The following is a 26,951-nucleotide window of genomic DNA, read 5'->3' on the forward strand; positions in this document are numbered from 1 at the left end:
TGCTCCTCTCTGTAGTAGCTTTTAGTAAGGTGCACGACTGCTAAAATGAAGTATGCAGTTACTGATGGCTGGTTAGTGATTAACCAGGCTCTAAAAGATGATTGAGAATCTGTGGGCTCAAATGAACCCTTTACAGAGTGTAACTTCAGCTGTTTGATTTCACAAAATTGAGATTATTACAATAATTTTCAATGCTGTTCAAACACCATCCACTAATAATGAAAAATACGATGAATAGAACAAAAAAACATTATGAAAGGAAATAATATACAATATAAAGTTCGAGATACAAAGAAATCTCCAATCTTCCAATGCCTTCTAGCTCTTCTAGCGACAATTCTGTTACCTCCGCTGGTAGTTATTCTACAGCAGCCGACCACTGTTTAAGGAAAGATCTCTCATTCCCCTTCTGAACTGTATTAAGCCTTTCAAGTGGAAGTACTTAAAAAAGGTCTTTGTACCAAACTGTAATAGAAGGTGTTTTTTCCCTTAATCTAGTTGATTAAAATATGGTACATTTCCTTGCTAAATAGAAATACACTTCATGCCTTGCACTTGTGGTCATTCAGTAAAATGAACATTTTCGTAATTTAGTCCTTGACGGCACCTTGGAAGAAATATTGAGGTGGAGGACAGTGTTGAATAATTTGTGTCCATGCATGTTTTGCTTTTGGAAATAAAATGGGACATATCATCTTCAAGACTAGCAAAGCTGTCCAGCCTATCGCTGCCATACAGACCGCACTTATTTGAGGAGTCTAATAGGATTTTGTTTAGGCTTAAAGGAAATTCCCTCCAGATGTTAACACCTACTGTATCTGTAGGGCGTTTAAAAGAAGTTCAAGTATTTATGTTTTCAAGAACATCTCCACAACTTGATGAATTTCTGTGGTTATGTAAGATATTGGAGTATTCTTTGATGTGAACCCAGAGGGCTAAAACTGGCTCTCAAGATGAAGGAGTCAGAGCCTCATATGCAGAAAATCAAGGTACTGTTGCTAATAGGGCTGACAGAGGAGTGCACAGCAAAGGTTGCTGGGAAGGAAGGAATCATTATTTTTGCAGGAAGTGAGCTGGGAGTTGTCATCTTCACTGAACTTTTTTGAACTATGTTCCTTGTGAATTAATGTTTCTCTGCGTAGGAGTTGACCAAACACAGGTGCTATTCTTATAATTGCAATTAAGGAAAGGTCTGTCAGTCTCTGTCTCTTTGATTACTCTTTAAGTACTCATGGTTAATCTTTTAAGTTTAAGTTCAATTTGTAGATTGAGGCTGTCTGCCTGAAACTCTTCCAATTCTTAACATACCTACCTTACATTTAGTCAGTGTTGTTGTTTTTCCATTTTAAGCCTGCTTAAAATGTGAACTACTTCTTCAGAGAAACAAACGTCAGCTTTCACCACCTGGAAATATCAATTCTTAAGTCTCACAGATAATTATTTTGCATCAGTTTTGGATGAAAGAAATACAGGCTGCCAGTGAGGTTGCTATTTAAGGTGGTGGCCCAGCTGATTATAATAAGCTGCTTTCGTTTGTAAGTTCTTAATGGGATGTTTTCCTGTGTTTAAACACTAGGCGTTCCAAGCTGTTTGCATGGTTTGAATCACATTTCTGAGCTCTGCAGTAAACATTTCCAGGATTCTGATCTTCTGCTCCAACCCTCACCATGACATTTGGACTAAAATGGCTTCATGTATAGTTTTTCGTTAAAGTTAATACATTTGTATTAGACTCACCAATTTCATCGTGCAGTTTTTCATTGGTATTAGAGAAAAAGCTTTAGTTTGTTAAGGAAAACAAGAGGCGACAAGTACAAATCTTGCATTATGCCATATCTCACGTAACGCTCATCTCATAGAGGGGTTTACTGTCAGGTCGATAATGGAATGTTCAATTAGTGGCGTTATGTATGATTTAAGAAGGTTTCATTAATTTGTTCGATAAGCATAAAATTAACTCTGCAAAAGCATGATACAACACTAAATTAAATGTCTGTCATAACTGTCTATAGCTTGAAGGCTTATGGAAGAATAACTGACAAGTTCTGTATGTATACTGTATGTAGTTATTTTTCGTTTTAACAGATATAAACTACTGTAATTTAATCGTGTGAACTGCATGGTTCGCAAATAATTTTGCATTTGCAATTATGAATTTTAAATCTGAAAAAAAGTTTACTTAATAGAAATTTCAAGAGGACATTTAAGCAAAAATGTCCTTCCTTTACAAATAATTACGTTTTTAAAGTTATTTTGGCAGTGGTAACCAAAGGCACACTTTTCCCATTGAATTAAGCGTTCGCATCTAAATCACTTTACAAAATTGTTTTAAGCAAGGCAAAAAATATAAAAGTCCCTTTTTAAAGTGTCTGCAGTAATAATAATAATAATAATAATAGCTGTGACTTTGGGTGGAGACAAGAGAGAAACGAAAGTTAACAGTCGGTAAGAGAATTGAAACTTAAGAGGGTGGGTCATACTGTATGTGTCATTTAAATTATTTATGGTCACCCAATTTACTGGATATACTTTAGTTCCTTTCCTAAAATATTATCAACATTATCAACAAATCTTAGGTTTACAAAACTCTTAACACCTCCGTTGTTGTGTTAAAATTGGTCATCAATATTAAACGGTGGATTTCCGCATAGAAACAGAATCTTCTAGTGTAGGTGGAGACTGTTCATGACGTTGAGACAGTTTTGGTATAAAATCAATAACTTGGGTTCGTTCGCTCCTTTCGTCCTGCAGAGTAATCTGCGGAACAGCTGATGGGGTAAGTTTGACATGATCTAGAAAATCTTCTGTTCTGTAAATTCGTATTTGACATCTAATATCAATAAAAAAGTCACATTTTGATTTTATAGATTGAGTTCATATATCATTTTTACTAAAGCATACGTTATGAAGGAGACCTTTAATGCTTCTTAAAAAAAACGTTATTCGATAATATATTCGATACTATTTTTGCCTTTAGTGCAAAATACTCGTCTGTGCTTCGAAAAAACCAAGAAACATTTTCGAATTTAGAAACGTTGTGCATTAAAATGTATTTTGTAAAATGACTTTTTACAAATCTACTTTAAATGTGATGTAAAGTAGATGTAAAGACCGCTTAGGATTCGCCTTAAAATCTACAAGAGCATGTTTTTATTTACCTGTTCCGTGTAGTGTTCCTTCTTTGTTTTGTAGTCTTAACAACTTCGTGCTGTTTTCTTTTACAGGGTGCCAGTCCCGATGGAGCCCCCACCCTTTCTGCTTGCTTAGCGCTTTTCGGAGGTAAGGAAGCTTTTTGCAGCTCTAGCATCAGTTGTTTTCATTAAATTCACTTTTGGGGAATTCCAGATTGTATTTTTGCTGAAAAAACCATGATATAACTCAAAACATGGATGGTCTTTATCAAGCCGATAGTCGAACAGAGATCCCACAGTGGTGTTGACGTCTTTCGTGTAGAAACACACCTGCAATTCTGGCTGTGAAATATGATTTTCTAAATAGTATACCTTTTCGCAGCTCTCTTGTTTGCGGTACAAAGAGTAATCATTTGCAGAAATCAGTCTTTGTCAGCAACCAAACACAGGGATGTCATTTAAACTTTATTTAACGTACTGAGCCCCCGGGATATAGTGGGCTTTGCCAGAGATGCTCAGTGATGATGTAAACTAGAGCTTCTGCACAGTATTAAGAATTACAATGTATGTGTACATATGCCAAAAAACTCTTTTTGGCAGTATTACAGTGGTGAACTTTTACAACTGTGACAAAGCGTCTCACACAGGATAGGTCAGACAAAACCTCATTTGCGTCTGGGAACTTGTTTATCATGCAGGACCGAATGCAGACAGCCATGCAGGAGGCTGATGCTTTTAACACTGGTTGGGAAAGAAATGGGGAAAGTGGGTGTTTGCTGCTGACTGTGCATTGACCAGGTGCTGTTTGTGTGTCTGCAGGAGGAGCTGGAGTGGTCTGCTGCCAAGGGCAGGACCAGAGTTCCCGTATGGGGACTCTGGTGTGCAGATCCAGTGCCATGTTGACATTCCATCCCATGAGCACTGACCTCGAAGCAGCGTATCAACGTGCCAGACAAAGAAGCAAACCCCAGAAACGACAAAAAAACTAAACTCTCCTTGCCCCTAGGTTTTCGTAGCCTAAACCATAAAAAATGGGCTACGGAGGCCAGCTTCTGGTTGTCTGCGTTGCTTGGTTCGGTGGGTCGAGGGAAACCTGCCTGTAAAAATTTCCCTTTCACTGTTATTCAGCAAGGCTTGACGCATGGTTTCCTTATAAATGAAAAATAAAAATAAAAAGAGAAAATTGTGAAACAGAAATAAAACAGTGTAGTGTGTGTTTTATTTCCATAGTAGGTGTTATCCTTTGAATGTCATCCATTCAGAATACTAAGAAGCTAGAATATATGTTACTTCTGGAGATTTGTTAACTCAGTTTTTTATGGTTTTGTTTAGTACATCAATTTCTTGTATTTTAGGTAACCACACTTTCTCATCTCTGAGAAATAGTAATTCTAATAGGGTGACATTAAAATAATCTTTATTTTATATATTTCAAGAATAAAGTTAATAAAAGTGCATCACACAGTTGCAAATGTAAGAGCATGAAAACTGATTTTCAGAAAGGACATAAAAAATAGAATCACAGACCCTTGCGTACTTAGGATGTATACTGTAATTCTCAGTCCTGGATCAAAGCAGCCAATTAAAAGATCTTTAAATGTTTGAAGTTCCGAGCTGAGAATGGTTAGAAAACTAGAGTCTAGGGTTTAATCAGAACACACTTTGAATAAAGACCTAAAGTTCAGTATTTTTTAGCCAGACTAAGAAAGAGCGATAGTAATTGAATAATCAATTCAGCTAGGCCCTATGGTGTAGACAGAAACAAAACTGAAAGTGAGTCAGAGAGAGAAAGGTAAATTAAGAAGAGGGATCTCTTAGTTACAAGGGATCTATGCCAACATACTGCATCTCAATTTGTGATGTGTGTTAGTCTGAACTCTGTTCGGCAGAGTGATATTCCAGAGGAGTACAGTATGTTTCACCTTGTTAATCTTTTTGTCAGCACTGTACTTACAAATTCATTCTCGGGTATAATACTGTCATTTCCTGAATTAAAATAAAAGGGGTTACTACTCCACTAACAAAAAGAAGAATTTTTAGAAGAGTCATAACCCCCTTAATTTTAATTCAGAAAAATACAGTATTTTATTTGAGCATGATAACACTAATCAGAATAATAATGGATTCTATTATGAAGTTTCAAAGCGAGTTTTCAAATTAAACATATCAAACTTTACATGTTGTCTTTTTTATTGACCAGATTTCTATTTTGTTTATTACAACTTTTTGTTTTTTATATTTTGTCGAAATAAGTAGAGCTATTACAGACAATCAATGTTGTTGAATTGTGATAACAACACTGGGTGACCCTTGGAATTATGGTTCTTTAGTTTTTATTGTGCATTAAACGTTTCCTACGGAACAAAAATGGAGGCCTGGAGGCTTCAACACCCTGGAGGCCCCTTGCTCCCGGACTCTGCCTGGCAGAAGGAAGTGGACGGTTTGCCCCAGACTGGCGCTGATCTGTTCTAGCCTCTCTTACGCTCGAGGTGCTGTGAGCCAGCCACTCCCCCTGGTCTGTTACACCTACATCGTCGCCCCAATTCATGCTGGCCATGTCAGAGATGTCTTCATGACAGAGATGTTCTGAAACATCCTAGCAGTGGGTGATAAAGGGGCTTTAGCTGATTACCCATTACTTTGTTCCACATAAATTTGTTCTATACTGAGCACTCCATTACCATAGTAATGGTAATGAATTAGTATTAGTAATAATTGTAATAGTATTACTATTTTTTTTTCTTTAATGAGTTTCAGCTATGATGGATTCCTCACTTATTCTGATCGGTAAGATGTAACTTAGTGTAATTGTCCTTCCAAAAGGGTGTAAATTTGTCTTCAAAGGATTATACAAAACTCCAAAAAAAAACAACAAATAACACTCAGCATAACAAAAAATACCATTTAAAAACAAACAATAGTTGTAGACAACAAACAACACATTTCTCTGCCCATCTTACACAAACAGTAATCTGATAGCTTCTTTCAGGAAACAGTCACTTAGCTGTGTTTAATATAGAGATTGCACAGTGCATAAAGGATTTTTTGTATACATATTTCTTGGCCACAGGCATTCAAAAACCTCCCTGAAGTTAGCAATTGGAAATAGAAATGAAGGAGGTCTCCTCAAGCATAACTTGACTTTTTTTTGGAACTGTAGTATAATACAGCTCTTTAAGCTGTTTCTGTGGCTGACCAATAATTTTACTAGCAATATTAACAATTCTGGCCAATTTTCCCTTGCTCTTAATCCTCCAGCTTTCATACAGTAATACCAAAAGTAAAGATGCTTTCTACCAACATTCTATAAACCTTCTTTTAGAATTTTGACTCACCCTATACTCTTTCAGCTTCCTGATCAAAAATATATCCTGACTTCTTAAAAATGTCATTCGTATTCTTTGCAAAGCTTAAACGTTCATCTATTACTGTTCCTAAGTATTTGAAACACTAAAAACTAAACAGCCTCCACAGGCTGATTAGTAAGGGAGAGAAATTAAAAATCTGACATATTACTATCACAAGTAGCCAGTTCTTTGGTTTTATCAACATTGACATGAAGCATGGTTCACTTGACACCATCTTTCTAGTTTACGTCTGTTCACATTAATTCTCTACTCCTTCTGTATCATCCCCATTAAACAAGGGCCATCTAGTAGGATGTAGTAGACCAATTAAATTCTCTGCATATTAATTTAATTTGTATAGATGTAAAATAGTAACGGTCACAAAACAGACCTAGGGAACATCAGTATTTTAAACAATTTCATTTGAAAATGTATTGTTCATAAGAACCTCCTGAGGGAGATCTGTTAGAAAATCCTTAATCCATTGTATAAGCCTCCCATTAACATCCAACCCAACAGATTTCTTTCATACAGCTCTGTTGTAGCTCTAGAAATTGTTTCATTGCTGAAAAATTGACATTAAAATAAATGTGAACTTTGTTAATATTTAGGGCTTAGTTGTGTTTTGCTGGCCGGTGTATCCTACTCTGATCCATCGCAGCATCCTTTTTAAAAACTTTTGTTTTGTAATTCTCACCAAAATTGGAAGAATTACAAATTTCAGAACATTAAAAAAGGTATTTTTAAATTAGGTTGGCATAGTGGCAGTGGGTAGCAATTCATGGGATGGGATGCTATCTTTGTGGAGTTTCTATGTTCTCCCAGTGTTCATGTGAGTTTCCTCTGAGTTCTCCGATTTCTTCCCACAGCCCAAAAAAATACTGGTAGGTTAATTGGATTCTGCGAAACTTGGCTTGCCGTGTGTATCAGTATCTCTGTCTGCCCTGCGATTGACTGGCGTCTCGTCCAGGGTGTATCCTTATTTGAGCCCGTTGCTTGCTGGGATAGGCTCTGTGTCCCTCACGCCCTATTGGATAGAGGTCAAGTTCAAGTTCAAGTTCATTGTTATTATACTCATACACAGGTATATGTTAAAATGAAATGCTATTTAGCTAGCTCTCAGAAGTACGGGTGCTGTTGTCCTTTCTTAATCAGACAAGTGTCATTGAGAGACCATGTGAGGTCCTTGGTGATATGGACGCCAAGGAAATTTAAGTTTCTGGTTTCTGACCCTTTCCACTTCAGCCCTGTTGATGTGGATAGGGTATGACCGTTTTGCAGTTTTCTGAAATCAACGATCAGCTCCTTGGTTTTGCTGACGTTAAGGGTGAGGCTGTTGTCTTCACACCATGTTGTAAGGAGATTGACCTCCTCCCTGTAGGCCCTCTCATCATTGTCTGTAATCAGACCTCCAACTGTGGTGACATCGGCAAACTTGATGATGGAGTTTGTGTTATGTTTGGCCTTACAGTCGTGCATGTAGAGGGAGTAGAGCAATGGACTAAGCACAAACCCCTGGGGGACCCCGGTGCTCAGAGTTAGTGTGCCAGAGCTGTGGTTTCCAAGCCTGTCAGAAAGTCCCGAATCCAGTTGCAGAGGGTGGTGTTGAGACCCATTGTACTGAGTTTCTTGACTAGTTTCTCTGGAATGATGGTTTTAAAAGCTGAGCTGAAGTCGATGAATAGTAGTCTTGCGTATGTGTTCTTTTTATCAAGATGGGATAGGGCAGTGTGTATGGCAATGGAGATTGCGTCATCTGTGGATCTGTTGGCCGGTAGGCACACTGGTACAGGTCCAGTGTGTCTAGAATGGTGTCCTTTATGTGCCCCATGACCACCCTCTCGACACACTTCATGATAACAGGGGTTAGTGCCACCGGGCGGTAGTCATTAAGGCATGTCACTGTGGTTTTCTTCGGTATTCGGATGATGGTGGTTGTCTTGAAGCAGGTGGGGACAGCTTGGGCCAGAGACATGTTGAAAATGCCTGTGAATAAATACACCTGCCAGTTGATTTGCGCAGGCTGTGAGGATGTGACTGGATATGCCGTCAGGTCCCGCAGCCTTGAATGTGTTCACTTTTAGCAGAGATCTCCTCACCTCATCTGCAGACAACGAGAGCACCTGGTCAGCTGCGGAGGGTGCAGCTCTGTTGACTGGTTCTGTGTTGCTGGCTTCAAACCAAGCATAAAATGTGTTGAGCTCGTTAGGCAGGGAGGCATAATGGGCAGATGCACAGATATTGATAGAAAATGGATGGATTTAAACAATGCTTTTAGCTTTATAGCAGGGTTTTTATACTCAATTCCTAGTTTTATACTGCTTTGTTCCAGCCATGTCTTCAATTGGTCTAATTATGTAATACAGTTCTGAAGTTATTAATTTTAACCAGGCTCTATGATGATTTATAGGTACCTGTGCCTTTAATGAAGTGAATGTCTTGTGCAATCAACTGTAAAATACCTTAAGAAAAATCTTTACCTATACATGCTTAATTCTTTTCTAAATTAGGTTGTTTAGTGGACTATACAGATTGGAACAATAAACAGAAGATCTGGGTTTGAGACCCATTTTATTGTGTTCTTGACCTCTGTTCCCAAGAGCCACCGCCCAGCACATATTGGTCTCTTGAAATCACTGGCTGGTTTAGAGGTGAGATAATTACATCGGTTTAGTTCATTGAATTACTAATCAAATTAGTATGTATGAAAGCTAAAAGACCCTCTGGCGCTCAAACAACTGGAATTTATGTTTGAGACATTACATTTTGGCCTGATTCTTGGCATGCTTGCCTGTTGTGTGCTTGTTTCGAAACTATTATTAGCTTTTCCATTTCCCCTGGCACTCTGCTGTCATTATTAATCCAATGTTTAAGAAACCCTGGTACTGGAGATGACTTTAGTTTGTAAATAACTTTGTGCAAAATGCTTCTAGTGCCATTATCTGAATTCATTTTATTTGAACAACACTTGCTTTCCACACAAAACAAAACATACAATCCGTGAAAGGGCTGCACACACTATTATTTTGGTGAATATATTACACAAAGACAAAAGCTGAAAGAGCAATGTCTTTATTCTTTAGTTATGCTGAAGATCAAACCTTAACAGACAAATAATATACTCAATTACAAAGTTAAACTACAATAATAAATAATTCTGCTAAAGTGATTCTGCCCACAGAGGACTTATCACAAAAAGAGAATGAGAACATGATTTATATCATTGGTCCTGTATGTCTCTTCAGCATTTGGTTGGGGTAAACAGACAGAACCTCTTCCAAACTATCCTCACAGAATTTTGGTAAAACTAGCTCCTTAATTTTAAAACCTAGTTCAATAATTAAGCAGACAGTTAAACAGCTGACTGTGCAAAAGCGGTACAGCTTTTTAAATTGTAAGGTCCAGTACTTGTGACTTTTCTTTGGGATTCATTATCCGAGTATTCAGGACTAAACCTGAATGTTTTGACCTACGTATTTACTCAACTGGTCAAAATATACACTGCTAATCTTCCACCCTTTATAATATAGGGATACACAAAAACCCACAAGGATGGGAGCTGTTGAGAAAAAGAGATGTCTCCAATGGTTATGGGATGAACAGATAATATTAAAAATGCAGGATATTTCTTGAGGGAAAAAAGCACAAACTGGAACAAAGTATAAAGCTTTACTGCTTATATAATGGGTTGCAGCACGGTTACTTAACAGCATGGGATTAGTTAAGATACACACAGCACATTCTGTGCAGGTCACAAATAGGTGATGGAGCAAATGAGACTTACTAATATTTCCTTTAACCATTTCACAGCAGGCATTATTAAGCTAACATTATTGCCCACGCCCAGAAATCAATTTATTGCTGACACTGCTGAATTCATTACGAGACCAAAAGGTGATATCAAAAGCTTCAACAGACTGCTGTACTGTGACACAGGAGCATGTGGAAACCCCCCCCTTCCAGGTCTCCGATCCTCTTTCACAAGAGTGGATATGCCTGTGCCACAAAATCCCCCAGTTCTGTTTGGCTCCCGGTGTGCCTCATTCCACTACTGCTTGGAGAAAAGGCATCTCTGGGCAGCGTCGGGTCCACCCTCACACCTCTAGACGTTAACTGGCTCTCGCTGGTTGTTCTGCCGTTTCACCACAAAGACCTTCTGCCCAGACACGGTCACCATGAAGACATGATCCTCAAACACCACTAGATAAAGACAGGAGAGGAGAAAAGGTAAAAACAAGACAAGACATATCTACAATTCCTAAACACATATCCCCACCTGCTGTTTGTATCAACAAACTTCACTGTGTGGGATTCCTAAACCTCTGGTAACCCTGTGTACTGTTCTATCCATTAGCATTACTATCAAATCTGCTGTACTGTTTTCTGGGAGAAATGATAGGCAGGATCGTTTCTTAATGCCTTTTAATTGGCAAATACTTGCGGGAGGGAAAAAAAATTCTAACATTCGAGGCAAAGCCGCCCAGCTCAATGAAAAAGACGAGTGAGTGTAACGCCAAACCTGACACAAGCTGAAATGGATGCTCAGTGTTTACCAGCACCGGTTAAGAGGTAGAGCACGTCTAAACTGACCTGACATGCGCTTGAAGGGGGGCTCTGTGCTGCCCTGCAGCTTAAACTTGCAGGCTGTCTGCACCATCTGCATGATCACCCCCGCCGCATGCTCGTCGTTCTCCATCTCACCGGCAGACTAGGGGGGAGAAAGTCTTAATTAGCCATACGGTGCTTGTAGGAGGTTACTGAAGGAGACAAACCAACCTGTGGCAGCTTTGCCCCACACTAGTGGAGGAAGTGGGCAAAAGGAATGCCAAGCTCAACCAGACAACACAACGATGTATGTTTAGGTCCCAGTGCACTAGCAGTAACAACACCCAAGATATTAAGGATTATGGAGTGTTCAGTCAGAATTTGGTTTAACCGGTCTGGCTGAGGGCTGACCTCTTATCCATAGGAAGAGGAGGCTGGGACCCCACACAGAGCGAGGAGTGACCAAGGGGCAGCTGCAGAGGTGGAGACGAGGTGGAGGTGGGATGCAAAAGATATAAGCAAGATCACATACAGTATTTAAGGTAAGATAAGATCACTTTATTATACATATACAATTTCTTGCATTATTAAATTGTGTATTCTTGTATATTTGCATAATCCAGCTTGCTCTCCATGAGACACACAGACAGGGAGAGAAGCTTGGGGTCAGCCATTGTATAGTGCCCCTGGAGCAGTTGGGGTTAAGGGCCTTGCTCAGGGGCCGAATAGAGTAGGATTCCTCTGCCGGCTACAGAATTTGAACCAGCAACCCTCTGGGCACAAGCTCAGATCCTTAGCTACAGTGCCACCACTCCGCCCCTTACAGTGTTTCAGGAGAGTAAGTGATGTCAGAGAGTAAGAGAGTAAGTCTGATTGACCTCAGTTGTCGTCATCCCTCCAGAATTGTTGTTATAAACTCAATTCAATTCTGGGCTTCTCCAGAAACTATTGGAATGATTATTATGATGAAGGAGACCCTCCTTTGTCTCCATAGCTCACTCCTTCCTGCACCTCCTGTCCTTCCTGTCTAAATCCCAGCCACCTTCTTTATTGTAAAAGTATGGTGTTTACTCACAGCAAGGACTCCATCTTCACTGATGACCAGGTAGCCCAGCTGGTCTGGGATTCTCTCCAGCCCTTGAGTCAAAGCTGTTGTCTGAAACACAGCAGAGACATCTTTCCTGTCAGTATTGTGATAACAGGGAAAAGGAGAACTTGACCCTTCAATGTTAATACAGGAGGCTGTCCTTGCCATAACAAAAATAGTCTTGTAACAACTTCTTTTCACATTTTTACAAAGCATTACGTTCTTAGTAGAATACCACGGACACTGTGGGGGACAGTTCAATTAAATCTATCTGGAGCTCAACATAAATCTCATTCCCTGTCGAAAACAAAAATGGTTTCCTAGAAACGTCTTTACCGTGTACCACAAGTTAGGGAAAACTACCTACAAAATAAAACCGTTTTTGATTAAACGTTACTCTACGAACGACATTTAGTCACATTATGTCCCGCAGAGGGAGAGGGCATTACCACGTGACTCTTTCAAAATAAAAAAGACCCACGTTCGGGAAGATATTTAACATTGTTGTTACGAAAATTTTCTTAACTTCCTTCATTTTCTTAAATTTTAAAGTTAAATCTATGCAGACATAATGGTTTGGGAAACTTGAATCCTGTTGTAAAGCTTACGAATCACACCTGTTACTTTACAGGCAAGAAGCTTACTTGCTATGACCAGATGCACTTACACAAAAAAACTACGATTTTAATAATTTCCTAGGTTAAATATGTTGTTCTTTAACTATGTGCATGTGATGGCGTCCCGCCCATCTTCTTGGACTCCTGAAAACTCAATGGCATTAACTACCGGGGAAAAAAAGAGGGTAGTTACTTTAAAGGCGTAGGAATCAAAGTAGGTTACAAAGCCTTCGGGAGGAAAGTAGTGTGTAGCCCTAACGCAATGTATCTATAAACACAAAAATATCTCAGAAGTGAATATTTCGTTTTTTTAAAAATACTATCCTTAAGAAAATACTTTACAAAAGATTAAGGGTCTGATAATTCTGGTGCACGATCCTTAACCAATTCATTCTGTCTTCAGCTAAACAGGCCTATGATCATGAGATAACAGCCCCCAAAGTTAAAGCACGTACTTTCGTTTAACCAGACCAGAGTGGATACTAATTGTCATATATAATCGCATTTGCAATAAAGACTATGTTTATCTTCTTCGGACAGTATTTTTAATAAAAGTCTGATATTTCATTACTTCTTATTATATATTTGGTATCATGTTCGTTTGTTATCAGCACAAAATAGTACAGAAACGCAAAATATTTATATTATTTTGAGTATTCATCCGTATTACTTTTCTTGTTTTAAAGGAATACTCACCATGTTCAATCAAAAGAAAAACATTCACAGCTCGACTCCGCTGTGATAATGATCATATGATCTTGTCACGTGTCGTCTGACTCGAAAAACGGTACTTCCTGAATTTGTAATGTTCATTGGACAACTTTGCTGTCAATCCACATTGAGCATTGAGACGCAGGTCTTATTTTTTATTGGTCAATTCTACGGCCAGTCCTCTCAATGCGGCCATTAAACTTAACCGTATAACTCCACGAAAATGAGCAATAGAAATACCCGTGTTCAAGAGTGCCGCTGTTCCGACCTCTCCAAATTTATAATGCACTTTTTCCAGAAATGCACAGTTTTAGTCTGTATTCAATCAGACTTTGGCTACAGTGTGAACAGAACTGGCTTTACAACTTGCGCATCTTATAACTGTCCATCAGGCTGGTCTTACTGATTCGAAGATACAGGATCATGCAGTAAATTACGTCAATAAAGATGAACGTCTTGTTTTCAGTTCTTAAAAATCAAACATCTTGTTCTGAAAGAGTTCTGGTTGAATGTAACTGGTCTCAACTCCAAAAAGTTGAGACTAATATCGAAGCATTTAGAAACATGAGTTGGTGGGTTAATACTACTGGCACAACCTCTAATGCTAATAATATCAAGGAAAGCCTTAAACTGGATTGCGGTATCCTGAACGAGAGATTATCCTGGCGCACTGATGCCTTTCAATTTTAAAATCTGAGAGAACACCCTGTGCTAACGGAAATGAAATATTCCAATTAGTGTTCATTATTTTATTTTTCCTCACAGCTATTCCCTTACTCTCTCTCGCCCCAAGGCCCTTCTGGACAATTCCAGATCACTCAGAAGACATCTTGTACCTCCAGCAACCTTATTTACTGCATCTCTTGCAGAAAATGCCCAGCTATCTACATTGGGGAAACAGGAAGGAGACTGGGAGACCGCTTCAGGGAACATGTCAGGGCTGTGAAGATCAAAGATATCTCCAAGAACATAGTTTCTCATTTTACTTCTCACGGCTGTGATCGTCACGGTCTCTCCATCTGCGTTCTCAAAGAAGGGTTTCGGAACTCCTATTGCAGGAAGACATCCAAAATCAAAATTATCCTGAATCTAGCATCATACGTTCCTCCTTCTCTCAGTTACAGACTCGTTTCCTTCTATTCCTCTCTATTCAGTTGCAGGTTTTGACTTCACGCCTCTCTTCACCTCTCTTGATTTCACACCACCTGGGTGTCCACTCCCGCCTCCTGTCCACTCTGGGCTTATGTTTTCCGATCCGTTCATTGTTTGCGTCACTCTTTACTCATCCCCACTGAGTGTCCATTATTATTATTATTATTATTATTATTATTATTATTATTATTATTATTAATGAACCATACACTTAATAAAACTCCTTTTGGGAAATCCAGTCCAATAGTTAGAATTTTAAGAATTTTATTTAAAGCCTCTCACTTAAACCATATAGCTAATTTTTAATACAATCTGTGATATTAACCAGCACGTATTTACCTTTATGTGTGCTGCTTTACAGTACTACTAAATCTCTGCTGACCTCCAGTGGACACAAAGCGCACATTTTTTTTCATTATTTGTACTGTTTATTTTTATTGCTTTAATAAAAAATCACAAAGCAGTAAAGTGCATAGATTGCAGTAGATTACAGAGACGTCCTGGGACCATACTTGGAACTGATACTGAAGCACAAGTACAATTACTTCATAAAGTACAGTAGCAGGATTGAGTACAAATATGAGTAGAGATTAAGAATTTTATGTTTTAGTATTGAAATGATGTCTTTCAAACAACTTTATACATAACATTAAATAACATTATAACAGATACATATTTTAGTGTACACTTAATATAAATGCACTTCATCTCATCATCTTCACTGCTACACATCAGAACACAAAACATTTTGTCATCACATTGACAGTCTATGCACCATTAAATGTATTACATTTCGAGACTCACATTTATTAGTACTAATAATACAACACTGTAAAATAATTTTATCTTTAATACATATCGCAATCCAAAATGACCTGAATCATATCCTATTGCATCTCACAATGTCTTAAAAGTCATGTCTTTTATATGAGGTTAAAGACATTTTCCATCTTTACTGCAGTAAGGTAGAAAGAAGACTGCACCACTCCAGAGTTTAGAGGCAAGCAGTTCTGTTGCTGTGTTGCCTATACTGTAAAGTGGGTCACTGTGATGTTGGGTTCAGGGCTATGGGACACATTTAAAGGCTATGGCTGGTGAACCTTATGCTGAAGTTTTCTGTAGGCTCACATACTGTAGATGTTCAGAGATGAATTCAGCCTTACCAATCAAACATTCCTTGACAGCTATAGTACTGTATATGCTGATCGGTTTGGCATGCATACTGTAGGTGATTCAGTGTATCGGCCAAATGGGTCAAGCCTTTTCACTCAGTGTTTGAACTTTGCAGATATCTTGTATTCAGAATGTTTTTCTTCATGGACATGGACATCATGGACATCTCCTGTCCAGACACTGCTGTTGTGTCCATGAGCAAGATACTTCCATTAAATTACTCTAGTATACGTACTGCTGTATAAATGAGTGCTCAAGACATCGCTGCAAATAAGTATTTGTTCTCATTTCCCTTACCTGTAAGAATAAAAGATTAAATATATCATATCTGGGGTGCTATCTACATGGGGAACACCTCTCTGTGTTTGTGTGGGTTTCCTTGAAGAGTCCTAAGATGAACCTGTAGGTTAATTCATTCCTGGGAAACTTGGTCCTGGAGTGAGTGTGTGCGTGTCTGTGTCTGTTTTTGTCGGCCCTGTGATGCTCTGGTGTCCTGTCCAAGATCTATCCTGCCCGCGCCCTTTTTATTGCCAGGATAGGCTCTGGCTCCCCTCCGACCCTGAACTGAAAGAAGGGATTAGGAAATGGATGGATGTTGACAGGAGCTACCATATTTACAACCCTCTCCGTGCTCAACAATGGGTACTGTTGTTATCTTCATACCTCACTGTACTGTGTGCATCAATGTAATCAGTCATGTACTAAAACAGTCCAGGTTATGAATGCAAGTGGGAATTGTATCATTATGTACGTGCTCATAGATTCCTCATATACAAAGGCGAAATATTATATATTAAGCAGCAAGCATAACATCACACTAATTATGCATGTATGTTTTTAATAAAAATAAAACATGGATTTCTGAAATTTGATTAATTGATCATTCATGACTATAATGCTGATGACTTTGTTGCATCAGCAGAGAAAGTTGAGTGGTGACAGGTGATGAAATTATTTATCCTATTGAATGTCAAGCCTGAAAACCAAGAAAAACACAGGAAGGAATTAATATGGTCCTGTTTATCAAGAGTGTCAATAATTCGGCACTGATTTCCTAAATAAAATATTTGTTGCACACTGTCTGGCAATTTAAGATAAGATAAGATAAGTCTTTGTTGATCCCGAAGGACAATTTGTCTAATTTAGAGTGTTTCTGAACTTTTCAGTCATGGCTCAGTTTAGAATAAAGGTGTGTTTGGTCTGGAGCCCAGTTATATAACAAAGAATATTACAAGCCCCGGTCCTCTGTGTCTTAATGTGTTTATGGAATTAATAACAGGGATTAGTGGATGTAGGTCAGAATAAGCAACCACAAAGGCAGTGAGAGAAGCAGCCCTATGTACATTTCTAGCTCTAATACACTAGAGCCTATTGGGGATTTGAACAGATTTGATTTTTATGTTGCTTTAATTATTTCAAAATGTGACGCAATAATGGTAAGTGATGCAATTTTTATATCATTTTAACAGTCATAAAGATTGTCAATATTCACTTTAGTGTGAAGATTCATGATCTTGTCTGCACTAGAAACAAGACTTTAAAGACATCAATTAATATTTTAACATAATTTAATGTAATACTTTTGCTTAGAATCTTTTTTCTAAGATGGTCTTTATGTATTTCAGGATTTATACACTTTATTGTCACAACTCTGCTGCTTAATGTTGCTGTTTGCTGTCCTGGGCATATACCTAATTCTACATTTCTTTAATATGTTCATTACCAGACGAACTTTTCGGTTGGCTGCACTCCGCCTTAATTGCTGTTCAGACAAAGCCTGTCCATTCACATCCGCCTGCACACCAGGAATGGCCCTGTGTATTCCTGGGCCCCGGCCCTCCTATTCCCAGGCCCGAGAGAACCTTGTCAAAACCATGCCCCCAAATCTTATCTGCGCTCTGACCTGCAGAGGAAAAGATTGTCGTTATGAGGGACCAGCAACCTGGACGTTGAGACAGCAGGCCATACGGGGTGTCTTTTCCACATGGTAGAATTCAATATGCTTATTTTCCTTCTTTATGATCAGTATCCACCTGATTTGTAATAATTAACTGGCCTTTCACTGTAGAAACGTTTGTGTAGTTATAATGGTAAACAGTGCTTTGCAGTTTTGTTGAGTTCATCGTAAATGTAGACAACTGTGTTAGTGACGCCAAACTTGTGCCCTGCTGAGTACTATGCATATAAATCAATAGGGGAGAATCACATTTCATTGATTTGCTTCCTCATTAAAGTCTCTGAGGAACAGCAAGATGTTCAAGGCACATGCCTGAGTGAGTAATTTCAGCTGTACAGTGCTTTTCTCTATTATTTTAAGAAACAGCTGGCATTACTTATTTCAGTACAGCTATCATCCTTTTACGATGGAAAAATAAATATTGATTTTGCATGTTACTATTTGTATAACCTTGGAACACTGAAATAAGCATTACAAAATGATCTAAAAAGACCTCTGTTGTATAGTAGTCATGGAATGTGGTTTCTGTTTGCCTTTAGGGTGACAGATGATATTCTAGCCATGGCAAGACCTTCTACGGCTCTAATTAAGAAGTATTACATTATAGATCAATTCCACAAGTAAGTTATCATAATATTGAAGAATTTTAATTTGCCTTGTTAAGCATGTCGCTGAATATTGTGCGAAGTTTCTTTTTTTACATTAGCTCATCAAGCTTTCTTCAAACTAGTTTTAAAAAAACAGATAACACAGGTAGCAGACTGTCACATTTAATTTTGGATGTGTAACAAATACACCCCTGCATATTACAGGGATCTCAGCCAGCCAGGTTGAGGGAGGTCTCCTTTAGCTCAGCTGGCAAGTTCCCTGTTGTGTGACGCTGGATCCGGGTTCGCGCCTAGGCAGTGAGGGATGATCTGGCAGGGCAGGAGCAGCAAGGGTGGAAAAGCAGAGAACTGTTACAGATGCAATGAGAACCCAGAGTCTGAGCATACGTTGTTTATAATGAAGAAAACGAAGGCCATCTTTAAGTGGCTGTTGATTTAGGTTAAAATTGTTGATTTACTGTGCTTAACCTTTATTGTAGCAGCTATGAAATCCCTGAATGGTTTTTCCAGTCTCTGGCATTAAATCTGCTCTTTTGGTATTGCTATTCCCATTAGGTTGAACATAAAATCCATCATCAATATGCAGGTGGCAGGGGAGCATGCTCACTGTGGATCACCATTGGAACGAGAGAGTGGCTTCTCTTATTTACCCCAAGTCTTCATGGATAATGGAAGTAAGTCAATTCAGTTTCGGATGGCTTGAAAGAAGTGGATAGGCAAGTTGATCTAAAAGAAAAACACCTTGAATTTATGTTCTGCAATTTTTGTAATGTTTTTGTCAAGCAAGTTAATCAAAATTTACAAACCATCAGGGTTAATAAATATATGTCTAATTTAGAAATACTTATTTTTCTTTCATGCTCACTGTGAATTTTTGTATGTGTTCAGAATGTTCCATACATTAGGATATGTCTTAAGATACAAGTACAATGAATATGAAGCTTTATTTATTATAACATATTTATTCTGACAAGTCTATAATAGAAAATAGTGGGGTATTTGTTATTAAGGAAATAGTTTGACTGTCTTTTTGGTACAGTAACTATGCTATAGAATAAGTAATTAAATTGCCAGTTTTCAGTTTTGGGTTCTTTTGCATGCAATCCAGGTTACAATTTTGCATGCAGGCACATGCATTTTAAACAAGTTTTAAACAAATTCTGTGGCAATAAGAGATATGCCCAAAAATGACAAGCTGTCAAGAGGATATGCAGCACGTTTAGTGAAAAAGTTTCACTTCTTTTGTTTCTCTCCCAAGTCTATTTCTTTAACTTCGGTATGCCAGATTTCGGCGTATCCTCCCTGATTCGAATACTGGATGGTGTGAAAGTGCTGGCATTTGCTGTGAAGGAGGGCAAGGTTGCTGTACATTGCCATGCAGGACTGGGAAGAACAGGTGAAGTTTTCAGTTGTTAAAAGAAATGATGGTTTATAATCAACAGTCCAGACAGAAAATCTCAAGGGAGTGTTTCGTTAAATGATCATGGATTGATAGTTTCAGAATGAACAGTGAATCAGGAACCATAGGGCACAAATGGGAACTAAGTAGAACCTAATTTAAAAACAAGAACAGGAGGAACGTCTTTAGCCAAAGGTCTGTGGGAGTATGAAACAAGCTACACTGCCATTTTGTTGGGGCTGATACCCTGGATTCTTTCAAGAAATGGCTGGATGAGATCATTGATCATTGGATAATTTAACTACTAGCTTCCAAACAGGCTACATGGGCTGAATATTATGGAACAAGTTCTTATGGTTAAACTCCAAAGAGCTTGTATTTTTCTGCTGTGTTCTATCACACGTTTGCTCCCAGAAAGGTGTAGTAGGTAGCGTTAGCTGTTGAGAGAATGTGATGCCAGGTGTCAATCTTGGAACTAAAGAACCCTGAAAAAGTGTTGCAAAGTTGGGATGAGGCAGGTAATGTAGTGGGTTAGTTTGGCTTAAGCAGTCTGTTGATGGTGGAGAACAGGTCTCTAAGATTGTTGTGGATATTCTCCATGATAAGGGAGAAGTAGCTGGATCTAGCAGGCTCTGCTGAATCCTTGTATTTGGTCAAGTGCTCCTTCCAAGATGGAAGATGTACATTCAAGCTAGAAAGACGCCACCTATGTTCTAGTGTGCAGGAGACTGCCTTGATTGAGCATAACTGGTCAGTAGACCATGGGGCACATGAGTGTAGTGTATAGGTCACAACTAATGTACATTGGGGGAGTGGTATCCCAGTTTCATGAATTCTATGTTATGCACGTTTTCCACAGGAGTCCTCGTTGCCTGCTACTTAATTTACATCACACGTGTGAGTCCAAGTGAGGCCATCCATTATGTCCGTATCAAACGGCCCTGCTCCATACAGACCAGAGCGCAGATTAACCTGGTCTTTGACTTTGCTCGTTTCCTTGCTCCTCACCTCGTCCTGTACGCCAGCGTTAGCACCAGACACAACAGTTTCACCCTCCAGCAGTATCTGAACAGGCAGAAAAACCTGCTCCATGGTTATGAGGCCCGGAATTTGAAACACGTGCCTAAAATCGTGGACTTCATCTGCAGGAGACTGACACTAATAGCTTTAAACAAAGCCGATGGCAGCAGCCTGCACGCTGAGGTGGAAAGAGAAGCCACTGTGTTTGACCTAACTGTGCTTGTAAGAGAGACGCTTATCAAGCAGAAGTTTCCATGCGACGCTGTCACACCAGTGCTGTTGGATCCTGATAATGCGTTAAACCCTCCAATTCAGTCTGTCACCTCCTGGGAGGAAAAGGAGAGATTTCAGGAGAGAAAGAGAGAGCTTCTACAGAACAAGAGAAGCTACAGCGACTCAGATCTCAGCAGGATTGCACTGCTGGAAAAGGCAAGTCGCGCTATCTCGGTGGACAACGCAGCAAGAGGGACAAAAAAGATTTGAATTTGAGTCAGTACTAAAATGTTTTTATGTTGCTTTTTGCAGACAAAATATACATTTTAACTATGTTGCATTTGGCTTTTTGTAACAACATTGAACTAAAATAACATACACAACAAAGGACAGTTTCAAACTCATTTTGATACATTAACTGTGAGTAGAAAGAGCCAGAAGTAGTGAAAATTGGGTAGTTGTGCCATAATAATGAATTAACAAAACTGTTCCAGCAGAAGGCTACCTCTGTTAATCAATTATGACATTTTCAATTGATTTGTTTCAGGACCTAGAATTTGTGCAGCTCCCTCCCTCATTAGTGAGGATTTGCTCGGACTGTCCAAAGCTAGAAGACAAACCAGCTAATGAAGACCCAGCAGCCCCCAGAAGAGAAACTCCCGATAAGAACATTGGCTCTTCAATACTCAGGACCAGAGGTGAATGCCTGAACAACTGTGATGCCATAGCAAGAGATTTGCAGACACACAGAGCTCTGAGCAATGGCAAGTGGAAGAAGAAGAAAACTCCGGCACTCGGGAGGTTTATTACAACTGTGGAGGTAAATACAAGACACAGCACCACAGACACACACACACAGGTGTACTGTACAGTGTACACGGATGTTTTCTGCATCAGAGGACTGGGGAAGCCATTTAAAAGTTAAGCCAGTTAAGCCTAATTGTTCTGCAGTGTATCTTTTTGCCACTCACTTTCTCAATGAGAGGTAAGACCTGAATTGAATTCTGGTTTATAGGGATAATCAAATGACATTGACCTTGCACGCATTTCCTTTTACTAATTATTCCCATGCAAAAAGTAATCACCATTTTTATTTGAGGGTGAGAAATTTAACAGAAATATTTCCTTAATTAATATTTTCTTAAACATAAAACTAATAACATTATTTTTTGGGAATGAAAATGAAATTGCAAAGACATAAATGGCAGAAAAGTATAATTATTTCTCTATATGTGTAGATCATCAGCATACACTATATTGGTATATCTTTGGGTTTCTTTTCATGGTACTTTTATCCTAAACCAACAACAACATTGTTGTTGACTGCAATAATCCATTTATTTGACAAAAACAAAAATCTGTTTATTGGATGAAGCAGAAGCAATACACACATTTATGGAAACATTCATAATCCCAGGTAGGCAGCTTTAAAGTGCTATCTGTAGGTAAAGGGTTCGTACAATATGACTTTGAATTCTAAACAATGGTTTGTTTGGCTCCTAGCGCCTGGCTTGTCTTTCTTGTCTGTTTACATTTCAGTTGTGCTGGCATGGCCAAATGTTTCATGAAATAAAAGTATTTGTAAATTAAAGTTACAGACATTACTTTTTACTCCAGCTAAACAGAACTCAGAATCAGCCTGGAATAGCATCGGTCTCCCAGACTGTTGCCAAAGCAATGTCAGAAACAGAGTCCGTTGGAAATGACATCTTGAGAAGAGCAGCTCTCCTGCAGGTAAGACGTGCTGTTTTCTCTGCACAAATCCCCTAATTGAGAACTCTAGAAATGTGAAAGCAACAGACGGAATGATACTTCTAATCGGAGTAAAATAAGAGTGTGGTTGTCTGCCATTTACCCCCTAGGGTGAACTGAATGGCAATGAGGGAGCCTGGGCAATGCTGGCTGTGGAACCAGACCCCCGAGTCCTCAGTTATTTGTTATGGTCCTGGCTGGAACAGTTAAAGGTCAGTGATTAGAGTGGAAATCCGCAGAAAGCTGCGTAATTACTTATAAAAATGTCAATGAAACACCTTGGAAACAGTTGTTAATTTTGGTGAAAAATACGTTTTTAGTTCATACATACAGTACATGAAAGGAATAAGTACAGTATCATACAGTATATCAGATTTTAAATATTTATTTAATAGTAAAATTGCATATTAGACTTCCTTATTTGTACATTTTACACAGTTAAAGAAGGATCCAATATTAATACAACTGTTTTTTTTTTCTTATTTCTGTGTGAAGGATTTCAAATTTTAGGCACTGTTTAATATCTTAGATATGTAATTTTAAATTTCACAGACGTCCTAGTGAAAAGCTTTTGCAGTTGATACTTATCTTAGTTTTTGCGGCTTTCTTTTTTCCATCTACATCAATTATAAGTCATAGTCACTGCCATAGTTTTTCTTATAACTGACACTTGTTTATCAGTGATGATGATTTCTAGGTATAGGGCAGCACAGTGGTGCAGTGGTTAGCATTGCTGCCTTGCAGTGCTGGGGTCCTGACTTCAATTGCAGGGGTGCTATCGGCATTTGGTTTATATTGTCTCCCTGTGTTCATGTAGGTTTCCTCTAGGTGCTCCTGTTCCCTTTCACAGTCCAAAGACATGTGGTCTATAATCTAATTACTGGTCTAATAACTAATAAACCTAAGCAAATGTCTTCTTCTCGCTAATCACAGCCATTCTTCTGTCTGTAGGAACCTGTTCTGAAATCTGCCGACCTAGAACTGCTGGTTTCAAGCACACATGATAAGAAAGGTCTCAAAGTACTGCACAAGGTAAATGAGCCCATAAGCACAGCAGTAGCTTCCTGAATTTTGCTGCTGCAGTTCATTACACTTTTTGAATAGCATTTTGCAATGAAACGCGAATGTGGCCAGTTCAATCACTACCTGGAATTTAATAGGTTCATGCATATCCAGAAAAAAGATAGAATGCAAACATCAAAACCTACATAACAGTTTGGTACATTCAGCCTACATTGTCCACAAAATGTTTACTACCTGTAAACAGAGCTTTATCATACACAGTGTTAGTAACACTAGAACAACATTGATGCTGTGTGTGAATATTCATGGAGATACATACTGCATGAGTGAATGATGACATTTTCAAAGGTGATAACTGTAGAATCAGCAAAGATATTTTAGAAAGGTTCAATATGTTTTAAGGAGGAATTAAACACATTCTGTGAAATGTATATTTTTATATTCTAAGAGTATATGTATATTATTTTATTTTTACTTTGAGGAAAGGCATCAAAACAACAAAACAGTTAGAATTACATTACACCTGTAGTAGTTATTAGTCATGCCTCTGTTTATATGTATTCATATAATAAGACATAAAACAAAACAAAGATGGTGATGTACGCCTGTTATTTTTATTAAGATAATCATATCACAGTGGTGCAGTGGTTACCATTGCTGGACCTGTTATCTGCTTGATAACAGGTCCAGCAATGGATCTGTTATCTCCCCTCTGGATGCTCAGGTTTCCTCCCACAGTCAAAAAGACATACTAGTAGGTTAATTGACTGCTGGGAAAATTGACCCGTGTGTGCATGTCTGTATCTCTGTTTGTGTCCGTCTGCCCTTTGATGGACTGGCATCCCATCCAGGGTGTACCTTGCCTTGCACTTGTTACTTACTGGGATGAGCTCCTGCTCTGCTATGACCCTGAACTTAAGGAAGCAGTTAGAAAATGGATGGATTGATTTCAAATTGGAAATAATATGACAATACTGTATACTGTTAGGTGACTCCTTAAACAAGAATTATTCCTGCCTTGTATGTTACTATGCCACTAAGCAGTTATAAAGAGTGCTAGGCCCCTTATTTCCTTGTCACAGGCTCTATTAATCTCCCAGAATCACCAGTATATCCATCGACCAACAACAGACACTGGTATGGCTAAAGAGCCCTTTTTATTTTCTGGTGTTTAAGAACATTCAACGCTATCCACTCAACACAGAGGGTTCATTATAACAAAACCAACTCTAAAGGACACCCACAAACACCCCATTGGACCCCAGTCACCCAACAAGTGTCCCAAAATAATACAGTCTGGCAGTTATGTGCTCTGTGAAGATCCTTGGGTATCTTCTGTGGCCCTGGCTGTCCTGAACAATGTGTCCCTGGTGTTCCCCTCTCTACCCTGTTTGTCCCCGAGTCCAGTATCGGGCAGAGGGGGGAGAAAGACGATGCTGAGGTCTTCCTTCACATCTCCCAGTCCCTGGTATCTGAGCCCTCTCGTTGGTCCTACTGCAATCTGTCCTGCAAAACATCCTTCTTCCAAAGGTCCCAGTTCTCCCCTGACTGGGGCTTCCTAGGTTCCTGACTCTTCCCGCAGTGGGCGGGAAGCTTTGTGTGGGCTGAGCCACCTGCCCAGGGCTCTTCCAGGAAGTGTCCAAATATGGCAAAGTGTGCTGATGCACTGTTCTGTCTCTTCTTGTTCTCAGGTCCCTCTCTCAATTACAGGTCCAGCCCAATCTGTTTGCAGCCCCACACATTACCCTTGAACAGTGTTGGCAAGTGTGCTTATGTTAAGAGGACTGTTGATCAGGGCAGGAAATGCAGTCATTACTAAGGTGTCACTGGCCCATCAAGGCAATTCACATCGATTGTATACAACCCTCGACACTTGGTGCCCAAACGCCCATTCACTTTTGTTTTAAACTCCACACCGTACAGTTTAAAGCATTTATTAGTCTTCCATGTTTAATTAGGTTTCAATTTGTCTTTTTTTGTCTTGGGTCTTACCAGCACCAAGACCAGACCATCTCCTGCCTCCTTGACTGCGTCAGTGAGGTAACCAGTTTCAGCCCACACATGGAAGATGCTGTTCTGAGACGACTCATGCGAGCTGTGACCAGAGTAAGACCACTCAAGGAGTTTAGATCAGCCCAGATTCATTATTGACCTGTAATTCATTGCAAGTGTATCTACAGTACATGGATGACATATTTAACAAGGACAAAAAAAACATGTAGCCCACTTCTGAAATCTTACTACAGTAATTCTACTGTGAGAGATGTTTAGTTGAAGAAGGACTAACTGTTAGTTTCATTGTCATTAAAGATCACCTGCATGAGAGTTACCTCTACATGAATAGATAGAATCCCATGCTTTGCAAACTATGGGCATGGCTGCACAGTGGTTAGCATTGCTGTTTTGCAGAGCTGGGGCCCCGGGTTAAAGTCCAGAGATGGGGTGCCATCTGCATGGAGTTTGTACTGTACAGTATGTTCTCCCAGTATTTGTGTGGATTTCCACTAGGTGCTCCAGTTTCCACCCACAGTCCAAAGACATACTGGTAGGTTAATTGGCTTCTGGGAAAATTGGCCCTTGTGTGAGTTGGAGTGTGTCTGTGTCCCAATGTGTCCTGTGATGGACTAGACCAGCACCCATTGCTTGTTGGGATAGGCTCTGGTTCCCCCATGAAAATTAGAAAATGAACGTATGGTATTAACAAACACATTTACATTGTGCTTTTTCTTACTCTTCCCTGCAGTGCTCGGACGAACAAGTGAAAAGCTATGCACGACAGATGAATATCTTCAAGGCCATTGTAAAAGAAATGCGTTACACAAATTTGTTTACAAGAGCAATTGAAAACGTACAGTAGCAAACTCAAAATCTGCAACAAAAAACAGTTACGTTCTCCACAGGACTTTCAAAGGAAAAAAAATTACTGCCAACTTGAAGTATTTAGTATCTGTGCAAGAGGTTTAAAGTTGGTCTACCTATATATGAAAGTGATTCATCCACCACATAGAGACACTTTTTATAATCATTTATTAAAAAATGTATGTGATATGAAAAATCATACGATCATCTGGTTAATATCATTAAAACACAATTGAAAAGGAAAACATCCGCCCAAATTATTGATTCATATGATAAATTGTCTTAAAAATGCAATAAAGAGCATGCTTTGTTAACACAAATGTCTTTTCAGTATATCCACCATTTGGTTCACATCTT

At 39.0% G+C, this 26,951-nt stretch overlaps 2 protein-coding genes and 1 long non-coding RNA gene across 3 annotated transcripts; 2 read left to right on the forward strand and 1 right to left on the reverse strand.

Moving 5' to 3' along the window:
- The first annotated feature begins 2,712 nt into the window (after positions 1-2,712).
- LOC138240814 (uncharacterized) lies at positions 2,713-4,333 on the forward strand. The gene is made up of 3 exons (XR_011190060.1): positions 2,713-2,776; positions 3,225-3,279; positions 3,951-4,333. It is a non-coding gene; the product is annotated as an uncharacterized lncRNA (long non-coding RNA).
- Positions 4,334-9,411: 5,078 nt separating this feature from the next.
- Positions 9,412-13,531, reverse strand: lamtor4 (late endosomal/lysosomal adaptor, MAPK and MTOR activator 4). The gene is made up of 4 exons (XM_069192200.1): positions 13,424-13,531; positions 12,099-12,179; positions 11,069-11,186; positions 9,412-10,678 (listed from the first exon to the last, which is right to left on the reverse strand). Exons 1-4 carry the CDS (start codon positions 13,424-13,426, stop codon positions 10,581-10,583), a joined length of 300 nt encoding a protein of 99 aa, XP_069048301.1. The 5' UTR covers positions 13,427-13,531; the 3' UTR covers positions 9,412-10,580.
- A 3,549-nt stretch (positions 13,532-17,080) lies between these two features.
- Positions 17,081-26,914, forward strand: LOC102698218 (protein tyrosine phosphatase domain-containing protein 1). Its single transcript, XM_015353140.2, has 12 exons — positions 17,081-17,199; positions 17,490-17,750; positions 18,260-18,340; positions 18,884-19,002; positions 19,587-19,724; positions 20,587-21,176; positions 21,508-21,780; positions 22,578-22,694; positions 22,823-22,924; positions 23,664-23,744; positions 25,731-25,841; positions 26,479-26,914. The coding sequence occupies exons 2-12, from the start codon at positions 17,572-17,574 to the stop codon at positions 26,590-26,592; spliced, it is 1,905 nt and encodes a 634-aa protein (XP_015208626.2). The 5' UTR covers positions 17,081-17,199; positions 17,490-17,571; the 3' UTR covers positions 26,593-26,914.
- The last annotated feature ends 37 nt before the right edge of the window (positions 26,915-26,951 follow it).

This window comes from Lepisosteus oculatus, chromosome 7, assembly GCF_040954835.1.
Source record: "Lepisosteus oculatus isolate fLepOcu1 chromosome 7, fLepOcu1.hap2, whole genome shotgun sequence".
NCBI lineage: Eukaryota > Metazoa > Chordata > Actinopteri > Semionotiformes > Lepisosteidae > Lepisosteus > Lepisosteus oculatus.